The 17760-nt window shown below is 45.2% G+C and overlaps 1 protein-coding gene across 2 annotated transcripts in view; it reads left to right on the forward strand.

Moving 5' to 3' along the window:
- Window positions 1-17760, forward strand: part of LOC142310003 (glutamine-rich protein 2-like) — a 98085-nt gene that overhangs the window by 54173 nt on the left and 26152 nt on the right. For both annotated transcript variants that reach the window (XM_075347481.1, XM_075347479.1), the window contains 4 exons: window positions 766-1101; window positions 5630-5752; window positions 6349-6423; window positions 7498-7662. In XM_075347481.1, coding sequence (XP_075203596.1) covers window positions 766-1101; window positions 5630-5752; window positions 6349-6423; window positions 7498-7662 — 699 coding nt within the window. The remainder of the gene's footprint in view (window positions 1-765; window positions 1102-5629; window positions 5753-6348; window positions 6424-7497; window positions 7663-17760) is intronic.

Below are 17760 nucleotides of genomic sequence, written 5' to 3' on the forward strand. Positions count from 1 at the left end.
CGGATACACAACAGAGCCAAAGGGTTTGGCACCATGGACAGCAGGAGCAGAGACAGGTGAGTATACGGCCATGTGCAATCACGGATGACAGATCACGTAACACGGATTGCACATGGACAACCCACATGTGCCGTGGATTTTTCCATAGGAAATAATTGAAACTCAGACAATTGGTTCCACAACTTGTAGCAATGTCCCATCCTGGTCCCCTATTGTGCCAACACACACACACACACACACACATTATGCCCACCTATCCTCCATACACTCGGCGGCCTCTTCCCTGGTTTTTGCAGTCTCCAGGCATGTGGACCCGGTAACGATCGTGGCCGATGCAGCGGCTACCACTGTTAGTACTTCAGCAGCAGACGTCATACGCAGGAGCCGCTTGCTTCTGATTGGCCAGCGGGCTGCCTTCGGTAGGTGTGCAGAGACAGCTCAGCGCTGGCTAACATGAAGCAAAGACAGCAGCAGCCCCTGCACCGGCTGCGATTGTTACCGGATCCATGTGCCTACGGACCACAAGCCAGAGCGGGTCAGAACGCGGGGAAAGTACGGAACCTGAAGTGTGTGCGGTGAGTATTTGCTCGTATAGCAAAGCATTGCTTGCAAACCGAGTTACAAATTTTCAGCAAGCTTTGCTCGTATAGCGAAACGCTCGCACACTGGGTTACTCGTAATCCAAGCTTCCACTGTACTCGTATCTGAGCATAATGGCCATTTTTTTCTGAGTTATGAACTGTTTGTCTGTTTCTTTTCTCACAGTTGGACATGCTTCGTGGGGTATTAACAACTATGGCATCTTCCTCATCCACCCTTCTTGCCATGAGTATCCCTCAGCAATCTGACAGCTGCACACAAGTATCAAGTGTCACTGCGGAGACTGAAATGTCATCACAGGGTCCTTTGCAGACACAGGCTCCTCTGACCACCTCAACATCTAAAGAACATCTTACTTGTCCAGCCTGCACCATTGATATAGGGAATAAAGTCAGCAATCTAGTCAACCAGTATGAACATCTACAGAAGCTGGTGACAGATTATACATCTAGAGAGGTAGCCAGTAAAAATCTACAGCAAGGCGGGAAGGCAACTGAACAGGTAAATAAGTTGTGGTTAAAGAGTGTCCCAACAGGTCGACAACCTGTCCAAGTGCTTTATTAATGCATTCTGACATTATAGAGGGGAATAAATAATTGATTTCTCTAAAGCAGGGCAACCACAGGAGAACGCAAGAATGACACAAAGGGGACCCATGATGAGTGTAATGGGTAGCTGGTAGAAGAAACCCCACACGTATCGCCACAAAAGTGTGGCTTCCTTAGGGGCAAGATGCACTATGTGGGGCTCACAATGCAGTATTTATATACATAATACATGTGTGAGAAGTTAGTTACCAGCCGTCAAAGATAAGAGTTGGAAACTGCAAATTCCCTGTTGCACGGGTTAAGCGCCAACAAGATCAATGAATAGTATTGAATATAATGTGTATAGGGCATGCACAAACTGGAACTCAAAGACATGAGGTCAAACTGATTAAATACTGCACATGTGCAAGAATCTAAAACAAGTCAGCAGAAAAATCACATCTGTAGGTTACTTCCACAACCTCGAAGTCAAAAGTTTGGTGTCAAAGATAGCAAATAGCAAGATAGCATGTGCAAGAGTGTCAAATGAATAGGCAAAAAATCCGCATTACCCATGTATAAGTTACCATGGAGATCAAGCGTTTACGAGGCTTATACACAAATAGTGGCAGAAACCAGACAATATGCGCATACACAGTCCCTGCATGATTAGCTGGAAGTTTTACAAGCAAAAGATTTATAGATAACAATAGGTCTGCAACCCTCAGCTGTCAGCTTTACCTTGTCTGCTTATCAAAAATAGATGGGATTCCACGCCGTTTTTTAAGTTATTGAAATAAATAATTTTAAAAATGGGCATGGATTCCCCCCTATTTTTGATAACCAGCCAAGGTAAAGTACACATCTGGGGGCTAGTATTATCAGGGTGGGAAGGGACATGGTTATTTGCCCCTCCCAGCCTAAAAATAGCAGCCTGCAGCTGCCCCATCCATTAGGTGCACCAGTTCTGGCACTTTATCCAGCTCTTCCCAATTGCCCTGGTCCGGTGGCAGTCTGAGTAATACTTGTGGGGTTGATGTCAGCTGTGAATTGATAGCTGACATCATGCCCAGAGGTTAGTAATGGGGAGGCACCTATCAGACACCCCCATTACTAACCGGGTAGGTATAGAGTTAAAACAGACAGACACAGGAAAAAAAATAGTTTATTTGAATGAAAACTTCCTCAAACTCCCTCATTTACCAATATATTATTTGAAAATAATTATGGAAGTCCTAACATAATCCAAAGTGTAATGTCCCACAACGTCCATGAATTTCTATGGAGCATCGTTCCGAGAACCTTCTCAGAATGATGCTCCATAGGTCACTGCTGGTCAACAGCAGCCGGAATTTCTCATGAATGTGAGAAATTCCATGTCTGCTGCTGACCAGCAATGACCTCTTGAGCCTTGTCCTGAGAACTCTCTCAGAACGAGGCTCCAGAAAGCACTGCTGGTCAGCGGTATGTACAGAATTTCTCACGAGTTTGAGAAATTTTGTACATACTGCTGACTGGGAGTGACCTATGGAGCCTTGTTCTGAGAACTTTCTCAGAACAAAGCTTACCGAAGGTCAATGCCGGTCAGCGGAGATCTGGAATTTCTCACGCTTGCTCCATAGGAGTCGATGGACATCGAGGAGCATTACACTTTGGATTATGTCAGAACTTCCAGGATTTATTTTGAATTTATAAATTGGTGAATGAGGGAGTGTGGAGGAGTCTTTATTCTTGACTGGATTATGTTGGAACTTCAAGGATTTATTTTTAAGTAATAAATTAGTAAACAAGAGCGTGTGGGAGAGTCAGCCTCCTGAGAGTCAGCTGGTAGAGACATACCTCAAAAGACTTGCAGCAGTAATTGCAGCAAAAGGTGATCCAATACAAAGTATTGACTGAGGGGTCTGAATACAAATGCATATCACAATTTAGATTTTTAAAATATTTAGAAAAATATGTATTATTTAATTTACACTTTACAAATACATACTACTTAGTATTGGAAGATCACCTAAAATCCCAATAAAGTACATTTATGTTTGTGGGTCTAATTTGAAAAAAAAATGTAGAAAAGTTCACGGGATATTAACTATTTTTTAAAGGCACTGTAATTCATGGATGAAGCTATCCTCTAGAGCTAAAAATGCTTTTTATTAACTACTGCTCACTCTGGATAAAAGAGGAGGATCCCAAACTGAAGACCTCTTTTATTATCCAAAATTCCCTTATAGGACATATGAAAATCAGGTCTTTAAATCTGACTACTTTAAATGGAATCTGTCACCGGATTTTTGCTACCTAATCTGGGAACAGCATCATTTATATGGAAAGATCCTGATTCCAGCGATGTGTTACTTATTGAGCTGCTTGCTGTATTTTTTATAAAATCCCTTTTATCAGGAAGAGATCACAAGAGGGCTAGTTTACCTGCTACCTTGTAGTCCTCCATATTCATGATCTCTGTATGACTCCACCCCTACCACTGATTGGCATCTTTCTGTCTATGCACAGTGTACTTAGAAATCTGTCATCATTGGTGTGGGTGGGGCTATGCAGAGCACAGCATTCAGAGAACTGATAGATATGCAGCAGATAAAACTGTGATTTTATAAAAACTGCAGCAAGCAGCCCAGTAAGTGATACACCTCTTAAATCAGGGTCTCTGACCCTACATCATGCTTCTCTTAGATGGCATAGGAAAAACATGGTGACAGATTCCCTTTAGGTCCATCTAGAATATACACACACACATTGTATATATATATATATTATACAGTTAGGTCCAGAAATATTTGGACAGTGACACAAGTTTTGTTATTTTAGCTGTTTACAAAAACATGTTCAGAAATACAATTCTATATATAATATGGGCTGAAAGTGCACACTCCCAGCTTCAATATGAGAGTTTTCACATCCAAATCGGAGAAAGGGTTTAGGAATCATAGCTCTGTAATGCATAGCCTCCTCTTTTTCAAGGGACCAAAAGTAATTGGACAAGGGACTCTAAGGGCTGCAATTAACTCTGAAGGCGTCTCCCTCATTAACCTGTAATCAATGAAGTAGTTAAAAGGTCTGGGGTTGATTACAGTTGTGTGGTTTTGCATTTGGAAGCTGTTGCTGTGACCAGACAACATGCGGTCTAAGGAGCTCTCAATTGAGGTGAAGCAGAACATCCTGAGGCTGAAAAAAAAGAAAAAATCCATCAGAGAGATAGCAGACATGCTTGGAGTAGCAAAATCAACAGTCGGGTACATTCTGAGAAAAAAGGAATAGACTGGTGAGCTTGGGAACTCAAAAAGGCCTGGGCGTCCACGGATGACAACAGTGGTGGATGATCGCCGCATACTTTCTTTGGTGAAGAAGAACCCGTTCACAACATCAACTGAAGTCCAGAACACTCTCAGTGAAGTAGGTGTATCTGTCTCTAAGTCAACAGTAAAGAGAAGACTCCATGAAAGTAAATACAAAGGGTTCACATCTAGATGCAAACCATTCATCAATTCCAAAAATAGACAGGCCAGAGTTAAATTTGCTGAAAAACACCTCATGAAGCCAGCTCAGTTCTGGAAAAGTATTCTATGGACAGATGAGACAAAGATCAACCTGTACCAGAATGATGGGAAGAAAAAAGTTTGGAGAAGAAAGGGAACGGCACATGATCCAAGGCACACCACATCCTCTGTAAAACATGGTGGAGGCAACGTGATGGCATGGGCATGCATGGCTTTCAATGGCACTGGGTCACTTGTGTTTATTGATGACATAACAGCAGACAAGAGTAGCCGGATGAATTCTGAAGTGTACCGGGATATACCTTCAGGCCAGATTCAGCCAAATGCCGCAAAGTTGATCGGACGGCGCTTCATAGTACAGATGGACAATGACCCCAAGCATACAGCCAAAGCTACCCAGGAGTTCATGAGTGCAAAAAAGTGGAACATTCTGCAATGGCCAAGTCAATCACCAGATCTTAACCCAATTGAGCATGCATTTCACTTGCTCAAATCCAGACTTAAGACGGAAAGACCCACAAACAAGCAAGACCTGAAGGCTGCGGCTGTAAAGGCCTGGCAAAGCATTAAGAAGTTGGAAACCCAGCGTTTGGTGATGTCCATGGGTTCCAGACTTAAGGCAGTGATTGCCTCCAAAGGATTCGCAACAAAATATTGAAAATAAAAATATTTTGTTTGGGTTTGGTTTATTTGTCCAATTACTTTTGACCTCCTAAAATGTGGAGTGTTTGTAAAGAAATGTGTACAATTCCTACAATTTCTATCAGATATTTTTGTTCAAACCTTCAAATTAAACGTTACAATCTGCACTTGAATTCTGTTGTAGAGATTTCATTTCAAATCCAATGTGGTGGCATGCAGAGCCCAACTCGCGAAAATTGTGTCACTGTCCAAATATTTCTGGACCTAACTGTATATATATATATATTTATTTACCATCACCCTTAATATTTTTCACAAGTCCGGTAACAGATCATTTTCTAATTATAGGACACAGAAGCAATTGGTTACATCAAGAACACCATGGCAAAGCTCCAAGAGGAATGCGAGCACCTGAACAAAACTACCAAATCGCTAATTCACGACCACAAACAAAAACAGCAACTTATTGATGTATGAGACTGGAAGTCCAAATTTATTGCTCTAGATTTTCTTGTTTTTATAACTCGTCACCATCTCTTAAGGTGGCGTTACAAGCTATGATTTTTTATTTATTTATTATTCATTTATTCCGTGACGCACATCCGGCATCGTTAGCGATATCGTTGCATGTGACACCTACGTGCGACTCTGAACTATCGCAAATAGGATGAAAATCGTTGATCGTTGACACGTCGTTCAGTTTCAAAATATTGTTCGTCGTTTGGAACCCAGCAGACATATTGCTACATTTGACACCCTGCCAACGATGAACAACATCCACACGATCGCCTTGGTCAAACAATATATCAGTGAACGATGTTGTGTCGTTTGTGAGATCGTTACGTGTGACCGCTAATAAATGACCTATGTGCGATCTCGGCAAATCGTAACTACGATCTGAGCGTGTCACATCATTTAAGAGATTGTCAGATAAATCGTAGCGTGTAACGCCGCCTTTACTCTCACAATTTGATTTATTCTCTCACTCTCTTCCTCACTTTGCTTTCTTTATGTATAGAACCATCTGTCAATTTTTTCTTGCTGTACTTCTGTGATTGTTTCTGCAGATCCTTTACCAGGAAGTTGGGAAACTGGAGAACAAGAAAGCTGACAAAGATTTGATAGGGCTGGAGATAGATGTGGTGAGTCTGAAGTTTTATTCACCCTGGATATTTACCCCAAACTGTTCTCCAGTTATATCCGACAGATTGTTTGAGCCTTGTGTGATGATGATGATGACCCTTTTCCAACACAATAGTTGAGAGTAAAATTAACGGGAAAAGGTGATGAGTGATTTTAGAGTGCTACGGTAGTAGACATAATTATGAGCATGGAATAAGTTATCTGTTGGATTCAGAGGTTTGCGATTATGGTAAATGGAAGAAATTTTTTTAAAAAACTTGAGATGCCACCCAAAGCCCACACATGACAGTAATAAATCTGTGCCTGGAATACTAAAGTCAGTGCATTGTCATGCGATGTTTGGTTCCAAACATGTCATGGCAGCATCAGGCTCTGTTCACACTGCAGAGTCTGACAGGCAACCTGATGTCTCCTAGTTGTTCAGCCAGAGCTGGGCGTTGGCTGTTTCATGTCCACTATTCCTTAGCTCTGCAGGAGTTAATTCCTGTTGACCTGGGGAACTTAGCTAGGAGCTCAGGTTGCTAATTACCAAATCACAGCCATCTCCTTCATATATAAGGTTTTGGATCCTTTTGCTCAGTGTCGAAAATAGCTCCAGCTTGTGCAGCAATTCCGGTCTTATTGTGGTCATTCAATACATTGGTGATCTGTGGTGTGCTATACTGTGTAGTGTGGAAGTTTCCCAGTTGTTAGTTTACTTCCTCCCTTTTACATCATTTTCCTGTGTGCACGTATTGTGACTCTTTTGTGTTTGTTTGCAGTGTGTATGAGTTTTGTTTTTTCCCCTGTCTGTGTTTAGTTGTGGGTTTTGTGACTACAGTCCTGGTCTACACCTGGTGAATGGGGAGGGGCGTTACACCAGGGCTTGTACAGGAGTTAGGGTCATGTTGGTGGCTCATACCTCACTACCATCAAGTGTACTTCTGAGATAAGGGACAGTGCAGGGTCCCCAGTCTGAGGGCCAGCCTAGGTGTCCCTGTTCAGTCATCCCAACCCCGTGGCATACACATTACAGAATGTTATCCTCCTACCTTTGTCTGGTGATCTATAATTTTTCACTCTTATCTGAGCAGAAAGCAGACAAGTGTGCACTGGAAAGGAAAGTGAGCCGCACACGTTTTGATACCAGCACAGAACATCTGAGCAGAATGATACAGGAGCTGCTTGGCAAAGTGAGTGCCCAGGAACAAGACTGGCAGCGACTAATGGAGACAATCAATGTGGAGATGCAGAATAAAGTGAGTAGGTTTATGTCCAATATGATCTAATGTCCTTATTGGATCATGATTGGGGTCTGATGCATTTGGAAAAAATGAGTGTTTTTGGTGTTGTCTCGTATATAGTGAGGTCCTTTTATTTCCAATAGTTTTTAGAAGCTAGTTTATTGGCCATTTATTGATCGGTACCAGGATCTTCGTCAGGTTTTAGATGCCATAAAACCTGATGAAAACAAAAGCTGAAGGGAAAAAGTGCAACTGGGTGTTATCCAATGTACATATAGAAGTAATAAGGGAATGTGTCACACAACCAGATTTAAAGCATGTAATTGGCTGCTGCAGAGTCCACGCACTTAAAAAGCCGAAGCAGATCAGGAACAAAGTTGATGTGGAACTATTACTGCGTTGTTGAAGATATGACATAAGTCCAGGAAAGATTGAATGAAGGTGGTTTTATTCAACGCGTTTATTACCTCCGTTTTTCTTATGCAAATTAGGGAAGCACAGAGGCTGTTTTCCGATCATGCGCAGTGCACTCTCAGAATATGGAGATGGAAAAAAAATCATTTTGTAAAAATTTATTTTTTGTGTGCAACAGTTGCAAAGTATAAAAAAACCCTATATATATATATTATATATATATATATATATATATATATATATAGATATATATATATATATATTTCTTCATCGTTCCTATGGGAGACCCAGACCATGGGTGTATAGCTTCTGCCTCCGGAGGACACACAAAGTACTACACTAAAAAGTGTAGCTCCTCCCTCCGAGCATATACACCCCCTGGATAACCAAATATAGCCAGTTCAATGCTTTGTGTTCAGGAGGCACACATCCACACATGCATTCTCATCTGATTTTGATTTTTGGAAAGAGTTTGAAGAAAAGCGGGTCCAAGCCTGGACTCCCAGCATGTCCCTTCTCACCCCACTGTGTTGGCGGTGTTGTTAAGGTTGATTTCAGGGCTGGAGCCTTTACATGCCGCGCTCCTTCACCATCACTCGGGCTCTGGCTTGAAGTGGGAGCCAGCACGGTTCTCCCTGCCTTGCAGGAGACCGGTCTCCATCCGCAGCCCTTTCAGGATCCTGCCGGACGGAGCACTCATCCCTCAGGGACCTGGCCCTGCGTCTCACAAGCTAAGTATCTGAGACGTTATTATCGGGGGGTCCCTTGTACTTTATTGTTGGGGAGAGTGTGCTGTGTAAATATTCTGACATTTCCGGCCGGTTCTCTGGTTTTCACCAGAGAACCGCGCCGATGGTGCCTGCGCGCCGGCCGCATCGTTAAATTTAGGCCCCGGCTTCGCCTGAGGCCTAGTTTCGTTTTCACTGCCCCTGCATGCCAATCATGCAGAGGGACAGTGCGGCTCCGCCCAGCGGCCGTTCGGCTCAGGAGAGGGACACTCCTCTCTGAGGAAATGTTTCCCTCCCCTGTATATCTCCTTGGCCCTCGGGATCCCGCTCTTAGAGTAGGCCCCGCCCCCTCTCCTCGCTCCGGCGCCATTTTCTCAGCGTTCTTATGCCATGTCTGCACAGCGATCGGCGCTGGCTGCAGCATCTCTCTGGGGGTCCGGGCTGTGGGATCTGGAGGGCACAGAGACGTCCCAATGTCAAACGGTCTGGCAAGCCACAACCTCCGGTTGTGGACCTGCTTATATACTCTGCGTATATACTCTGCTTATATGCTCTGCTGGGGGTCATTCTGGCTCAGAGCCCCCACTTCAGCAGCATGTCTCACACGAGCGGCAAGGCTGCAAGGCTGTACTCAATATGCACTGCATGTAGGCTCGTACTGCTTGTACCGAGCACATAACCACATTGTGATGCCTGCTCTAACATGGTGGTGCCTCAGCCTGGAGTCTCATCCCCAGTGGTTCCTCCGGCTGCTCCGGCTCCGGTGGCTGAACCCCCGGCTTGGGCAGAATCCTTCTCTCCATGGGACAGCTGTCCCTTACTCTGCTGAGCATGCATCAGCCCCCTTCTCAGGGCGCTTCTGCTGCTACGGCTCGCTCAGCAAAGCTCACAGAGGATTCTCCATCTGGTCTCAGACCCCGTCCTCCTAAAAGGAGACGCAGGGTCCCCTCTCCTTCCTCGTCCCGCGGCTCTGATTCACGAGCTGACTCGCAGGACGAGGAGGATGCCTTTACTGGGGGCTCGGACGCTACCTCCATGTACCCCATTGATCTGTCCGAAAGTGACGCAGATGCTAGTGATTTGATTGCATCCATTAATTTTGTACTGGACCTCAATCCGCCTGTATCAGGGGAGCAACCCTCTCTGGCAAGAAAGCACCAGTTTACCTTGCCCAAGAGAACAAGGAGTGTGTTCCTTAACCACTCCAGTTTTCAGGCCACTGTGACCAAGCCTAGGGCCTGTCCTGACAGACGCTGCCCAAAGCGTGGTTCTGTTGACCGTTTTCCGTTTCCACCAGAGGTGGTCAAGGAGTGGGCTCATTCACCAAAGGTAGACCCTCCGGTGTCTAGACTCTCAGCCCGGACAGTTGTATCAGTGGCTGATGACACCTCTCTTAAGGATTCCCTGGCGGGAATAGTATCTGACCGCCAGGTTGACCTTCTGGCCAAATCTGTATCTGAGGCGGCAGGGGCCTCGTTCTCCCCATCTTTTGCAGCAGTGTGGGCTCTCATAGCCATCTCTGCTTCTCTAGAGGAGATGCATTCCCTCACCAGGGACTCTATGCCCGAAATGGTTGCCTTAACTTCCAGGCTTCAGCCTTTTCATTCCATGCCATGTCTGCCATGCTGGAGGCTTCTCACCGCACTGCGGTGGCTTCGGATAATTCTCTCGCTATGCGCAGGATCTTGTGGCTTCGAGAGTGGAAGGCAGACGCTTCTTCAAAGACGTACCTTGCTGGGTTCCCATTTGCTGGGCCCAGGCTGTTCGGTGAACAACTGGATGAAATTATTCAGGAAGCTACTGGCGGGAAGAGTACTTCCATGCCACAAACCAAAACCAGGAAACCTGTCCAGGGCAGGAACCAGTCGAGGTTTCGTTCCTTTCGTTCCTCCAACTGGTCGTCCTCTAAGCCCTCGGCCTCGTCCACTAACTCAGCCAAGGACCAAAAACCCAACTGACGCACGAAGCCGCGTCCTCAGAGCAGGAGCTGCTGCCACTAAGGCAGCCTCCTCTTGACTATCTGGCCGCGCCAGCAACGTCCTTGGTCGGTGGCAGGCTCTCCCGCTTTGGCGACGTGTGGTTTCAACACGTCTCCGATCAGTGGGTGCGGGATATCATCTCCCACGGCTACAGGATAGAATTCTATCCAGCCCGCCAAACAGATTTTTTCTGTCAACTCCCCCCTGCTCCAAGGCCGCCGCCTTCTTACAGGCCGTGGCACCCTTGCAGGCCAACGGAGTAATTGTACCGGTTCCCGCCTGGGAACGGTTCAGAGGTTTCTACTCAAATCTCTTCCTAGTCCCCGAAAAGTATCACACAGGTAGAAGAAAAGACCGGGTTTATGCCGCGCTGAAAACCACTGATGCGTGTAAATTAAAAGATTTCCTTTTTATTGGATAGTTCCTACGCGTTTCAGAGACATCCGTCTCCTTCCTCAGGAAAAGAAATCATATTACAGCAAGGCCGCTTGGACCTATATATAAGGAGCAAACAGCCATGTATGCATTAAGGACTGCCTGTATGAGTCAGAGCTGATGACTCAGAGCCACATGGTAAAAAAAAAAAAAAAAAAAAAAAAAAAAGGGGAGATGGAACGATCGTGAATAACAGAAAAAAGTGTCTGATAGAGCATGATCCCAAGAAACATGGATAATTCCAACAAAGGGAGTACTGAAGAAATAAAAAATAAATAAATAAATGAATGAATAAAGACATGAAAACACTTGTTCCTCGTGTTATTTAATAAAGTCAGGGGGGGAAGAAATGTGAGGGATGTGTTCAAGATGGTGTGCGAACCTATGAAGTATAGGTGAATTTATTAGTGTTTAGTCCTCTACTCTACATGGGGATACAGAGATTTAGAGTGAAAAATCAAAACAATGTGTAAAAAAGTATATATATATATATATTGAACTATATATGGGGATACAGCGATCGTGAGTGAATATCCAGAGGGACGTGAAAAAAATCTTTTTAAATTTATTTATTTATAAATAAAACTATAAAGAATGAGGAACTGCAAGGGCACTGCGATTGAAAATTATTTTGATTAAAAATGTTTATAATGTCCGACAATGACAAAAAGAGCGGTCTCAGTGAGGAAACCACTAAAAAAGAGGGGGTTGGGGACATTTATATAAAAATGACGTCCAGGGATTTTTACTTTCTAATGCTTAGTATGCATTCTATTTTTGAAAAGGAGACATGCTCCGGTAATAAGTGAGTGAGTGGAAAAAAAAACAAAAAAAAAAAACAAAACTAGGGCACTTGCACAATAGAGGTGATACAAGTTCAAGGAAACGAGGGGTGACACCAGAGTTCACTACAGTGCAAGCCAGATACAATGCGCTTGCGCTAGACAAGCAGACAGGGAGGTTTTGTCAATCTAGCGGCAATGAGTGCAAAGAGTGCAGAGAGACAGCAAAAAAAAAAAAAAAAAAAGTTTACCAAATGCATGTAGCAGTCATTTGCATGAAGAGTAAGAGTATTAACGAGAGATGGAGGAACATAGGGGACTAATACAGAAACGCAATAGAAATAAATAATAAATGGTAAAACACTAAGACTATACTTATTGTAGATATATATAGGACAGTGTCAATATAAAAGTACATACAATAAAACAGAATAAATGGGTAAAAAGTTTGTTAGCACTAGATATAAAAACAACGGCCAAGCCACTATATAAAACCAGATAAAAGGGTACTTCATAACTGATAGGGGATAAAAACGAATTAATAAAACAAGTCAGTGACCTCATTTAGACCAAAGGGTTTTAATGTATTTAGTTTGTTGATCCAAAAGGTCTCCTTTCTGCTCAGGGTTTCCATTCTATTGGGGGCATTTGGGGCTATCTGCTCTATTGGTGTAATATTAAAAACCATCCCCTTATTGTGTTTCAGAGCGCAATGCTTAGAGAGTCCGTGGAGCATATAGCCTATCTTCACATTGTGCCTATGTGAATTTAGCCTATTGTGGAGGGCCTGACTCGTCCTTCCTACATATTGTTTTCCGCACACACAGTCTACTAAATATATAACAAAGTCCGACTGGCATGTTAAACGACTTCTGATGGGGAAATTTTCTGAGCCCCTCTGAGAGCAGAAAGTGGTCCTTTTGTGGCAAATACTTTTACAACAGAGACAATTTTTGAGACCGCATCTATAGGAGCCAATTATGGTAGCTATTTTTTTTCATCAGCAGAGGTGCTTTTAACCTGCTGGGAGCTATAATATTCTTGATGGTCGGCGCCCTTCTAAAAGTAACCCCTGGGCGAGCAGGTAACATATTTCTAAGAATGGGGTCACTTAGTAATATCCCCCAGTGTCTGGAAAAAATATTTCTAATGGTTACATTGTCACTGCTGTGCTGGGATCATGCTCTATCAGACACTTTTTTCTGTTATTCCCGATCGTTCAATCTCCCCCTTTTTTTTTTTTTTTTTTTTTTCTTCTTCTTCTCCCTTTTTTTTTTTTTTTTTTTTTTTTTACCATGTGGCTCTGAGTCATCAGCTCTGAGTCATACAGGCAGTCCTTAATGCATACATGGCTGTTTGCTCCTTATATATAGGTCCAAGCGGCCTTGCTGTAATATGATTTCTTTTCCTGAGGAAGGAGACGAATGTCTCTGAAACGCGTAGGAACTATCCAATTAAAAGGAAATCTTTTAATTTACACGCATCAGTGGTTTTCAGCGCGGCATAAACCCGGTCTTTTCTTCTACCTGTGTGATACAAAATTCCTCTCCCGGGGCTGCAGCTAAACCACCAGGCACTCACAGGCTATCATAAGGGGTTGTGACTGGCACAACCTCACCAGGTGAGTGCTTCTTTGTCTTGTTTGTCCACCCTCATACCGGGTAAGACCCTATTGCGCTTTTTTCCCCTTTACAGTTTTACATAGTCCCCGAAAAGGACGGTTCCTTCCGGCCCATCCTGGATCTCAAGCTTCTCAAAAAGCATGTTCAGGTGCGGCATTTTCGCATGGAGTCTCTGCGATCAGTCATTGCCTCAATGACCCAAGGAGATTTCCTAGCATCCTCGACATCAGACATGCCTACCTGCATGTGCCAATTGCAGTTTCACACCAGCGTTGGCTACGTTTTGCAATCGGAGAGGAACATTTCCAATTCGTGGCTCTTCCCTTCGGGTTAGCCACGGCCCCTCGAGTATTCGTCAGGGTCATGGCAGCAGTGGTTGCGGTTCTGCACCTCCAGGGGTTGGCAGTGATCCCTTTTCCTGGACGGCCTTCTAGTCAAGGCTTCATCCAGTGCAGACTGTCAGCGGAGTGCCTCGCTCACTCTCGCCACGCTAGTCTAATTCGGGTGGCTTGTCATTTTCCCAAGTCTCCGACCCAGAAGCTCATGTACCTAGGGATGCAATTCGAGACTCTGCCGGCACTTGTGAAGCTGCCCTTAGTCAAACAGCAGTCCCTCCACTGGCGGTGCGCTCTTTGCTGAGGCCCCGCCGTCATTCCATCAGGCACCTAATGCAGGTGCTGGGTCAGATGGTGGCGTCAATGGAAGCGGTTCCTTTGCCCAGTTCCATCTGCGTCCTCTGCAGCTGGACATTCTCCGCTGTTGGGACAAGCGGACTTCCTCCTTGCACAGGTTAGTGGCTCTGTCGCCACAGACCAGGGGCTCCCTTCAGTGGTGGCTTCGGCCCCTCTCTCTTCAGGGACGCTCCTTCCTGGCCCCGTCCCGGGTGATCCTCACCACGGATGCCAGTCTATCCGGCTGGGGAGCAGTATATCTCCACCACAGAGCGCAGGGCACTTGGACTCCGTCCGAATCAGCCCTCTCGATCAATGTGCTGGAAATCAGAGCTGTGCTTCTAGCTCTCTTAGCCTTTCACCACCTGTTGGCGGGCAAGCACATTCGAGTCCAGTCAATGCGACAGCGGTTGCCTACATCAACCGCCAGGGCGGGACACTCAGTCGCCTGGCAATGTTGGAGGTTCAACGCATCCTTCAGTGGACGGAGGACTCCAAGTCCACCATATCCGCAGTCCACATCCCAGGCGTGGAAAACTGGGAGGCAGATTATCTCAGCCGTCAAACCGTGGACAGCGGCGAGTGGGCTCTGCATCCGGCAGTGTTTCGGTCAATCTGCCGCAAGTGGGGCACTCCGGAAGTGGATCTTCGCTCCCACGATCCTCAGGCCTTTGCAGCGGACGCGCTGGTTCAAGATTGGTCCCAGTTTCGTCTGTCTTACGTGTTTCCCCCTCTAGCTCTTGCCCAGAGTCCTGCGCAAGCTCAGAATGGAGGGCCGTCGGGTCATTCTCATTGCTCCAGACTGGCCCAGGCGAGCTTGGTACCCAGACCTGCTCCATCTGTCCGTAGAGGTGCCGTGGCATCTCCCGGACCGTTCAGACCTTCTCTCACAAGGTCCGTTTTTCCGCCAGAATTCTGCGGTTCTCAGATTGACGGCATGGCTCTTGAGTCCTGGATCTTGACGACTTCTGGTATCCCTCCTGAAGTCATCTCCACTATGACTCAGGCTCGGAAGTATTCCTTGGCCAACATCTATCACAGGACCTGGAGAATTTTCCTGTCCTGGTGTCGCTCTTCCGGCCATGCTTCTTGGCCTTTTTCCTTGCCGACCCTTCTGTCCTTTCTACAGTCCGGTCTGCAGCTAGGACTATCCCTCAATTCCCTCAAGGGACAGGTCTCGGCTCTGTCAGTGTTGTGCCAGCGGCGTATCGCTCGGCTGGCTCAGGTGCGCTCCTTCATGCAGGGCGCATCTCACATCATTCCGCCTTACCGGCGGCCTTGGGATCCCTGGGACCTTAATCTGGTCCTCACGGCTTTCCAGAAACCTCCCTTTTGAGCCTCTTAGGGAGGTTTCTTTGTCTCGTCTTTCACAGAAAGTGGTCTTTCTAGTGGCCATAACTTCCCTCAGGAGAGTCTCTGATTTGACTGCTCTCTCTTCGGAGTCACCTTTTTTGGTTTTCCATCAAGACAAGGTGGTTCTCCGTCCGACTCCGGACTTTCTCCCTAAGGTGGTTTCTCCTTTCCACCTTAACCAGGACATTTCCCTGCCTTCCTTTTGTCCGGCTCCTGTTCATCGCTTTGAAAAAGCGTTGCATACTCTGGATCTGGTGCGGGCGCTCCGGATCTCTGTGTCTCGCACCGCTGTTGTTAGGCGGTGCACCTCTCTTTTTGTGCTGATCACAGGTCGGCGTGAGGGCCTCTCAGTTTCTAAGCCGACCCTAGCTCGTTGGATTAGGTCGGCCATTTCCGATGCCTACCAGTGTACTCAAGTGCCTCCCCCGCCGGGGATCAAGGCACACTCGACCAGAGCTGTCGGTGCCTCTTGGTCTTTCAGGCACCAGGCTACGGCTCAGCAGGTCTGTCAGGCTACCACTTGGACTAGTCTGCATACCTTTTCGAAGCACTACCAAGTGCATGCTCATGCTTCGGCAGATGCGAGCTTGGGCAGACGCATCCTTCAGGCGTCTGTCGCCCATTTGTGAAGTTAGGTTTCGCCTACTTTTCAGTTTTCTGTTTATTCCCACCCATGGACTGCTTTGAGACGTCCTATGGTCTGGGTCTCCCATAGGAACGATGAAGAAAAAGAGAATTTTGTTTACTTACCGTAAATTCTTTTTCTTATAGTTCCGTAATGGGAGACCCAGCACCCTCCCTGTTGCCTGTTGGCAGTTTCTTGTTCCGCGTGTTATCACCGGCTGTTGTTGTAGACAGAGGCTCCGGTTGTTCCGGTTCTTGCTCTATCTCTACTTGTGGGTGGCTACTCTCCTTCAGCTTTTGCACTAAACTGGCTATATTTGGTTATCCAGGGGGTGTATATGCTCGGAGGGAGGAGCTACACTTTTTAGTGTAGTACTTTGTGTGTCCTCCGGAGGCAGAAGCTATACACCCATGGTCTGGGTCTCCCATTACGGAACTATGAGAAAAAGAATTTACGGTAAGTAAACAAAATTCTCTTTATTATAATCTGGTATCGCTATAATCATATTGAACCAAACAATAAATTGGTCTTATCTCTTTTATCACACCGCAAACCGAGGCAAAAAAAATAAACAATAACTGAATTACTGGTTTTTGTTCAATCTGCATTTGGAAAATCTGAATAACAAGCGATCAAAAAAATGTTATTTAAGATGAAAATGATATCCAAAATATCTTCAACTCGTCATAAGCCCTTATATAGCTCTGTTCACCAAAAAGATAAAAAGTTACAGCTCTCAGAATATGACGACGAAAGTTTTTTTTTTATAGAAAGCATTTTCTAAATCTGGTATTGCTGTAGATCCGATCCGAAGAATAAAAGTAGGAAAAAAAAGAGTGTAAAAATAAAAAGTATTCTTGAACTGCTATTTATTTGTTCATTTCTCCTTTACTTTCCACTGAGTGCTTACATCGAGCTTCCTGCGCAAATTCCAAAAAACGCGATTGAGACAAAGCCCAGGTCAGAACCACTCACTATAATGAGGCAGATAGAAGTCACTTTGGACTGCGTCTGGTCTCTGTTCCAGTACTGTCACGTTATTTTAGACATCTTTTTAGGGCGCAAGTGTGGTCCACCACAGTTCTGTGGATGCCTAAAAAGATGGACACCATTGGAACAGATGTCAAACGTATTCCAGAGTGTCTCTATCTTCCTCATTATAGTGAGTGGTTTTGACAGGGGTTTCATCTGAATTGCATTTTTGTGTGATTTAAACAAAAACCCCGATGTAAGTGCTCAGTGTAGAGAGCAGAATAAATGTGATTCTAGCCTTATACTGAAAATAGTATGTACTACAAAATGTTACCAAAAAAAACCCTAACTTACCCCTCACAAAACCCACTCAGATTAATCATCGGAAATATAGTGGGTTCCCACATTACTGTAGAACAAAGATTCTGTAAAGCCACATAGCTCCCATCCCCTCAAATAACAATCCAGTGAAATCTGCGTTTCCAAATCCAAACGGGGAGAGCCCAATTAACAATTTGCCAGAAGCACAAGC

The sequence above is a fragment of the Anomaloglossus baeobatrachus genome, chromosome 5 (genome assembly GCF_048569485.1).
Source record: "Anomaloglossus baeobatrachus isolate aAnoBae1 chromosome 5, aAnoBae1.hap1, whole genome shotgun sequence".
Lineage (NCBI taxonomy): Eukaryota > Metazoa > Chordata > Amphibia > Anura > Aromobatidae > Anomaloglossus > Anomaloglossus baeobatrachus.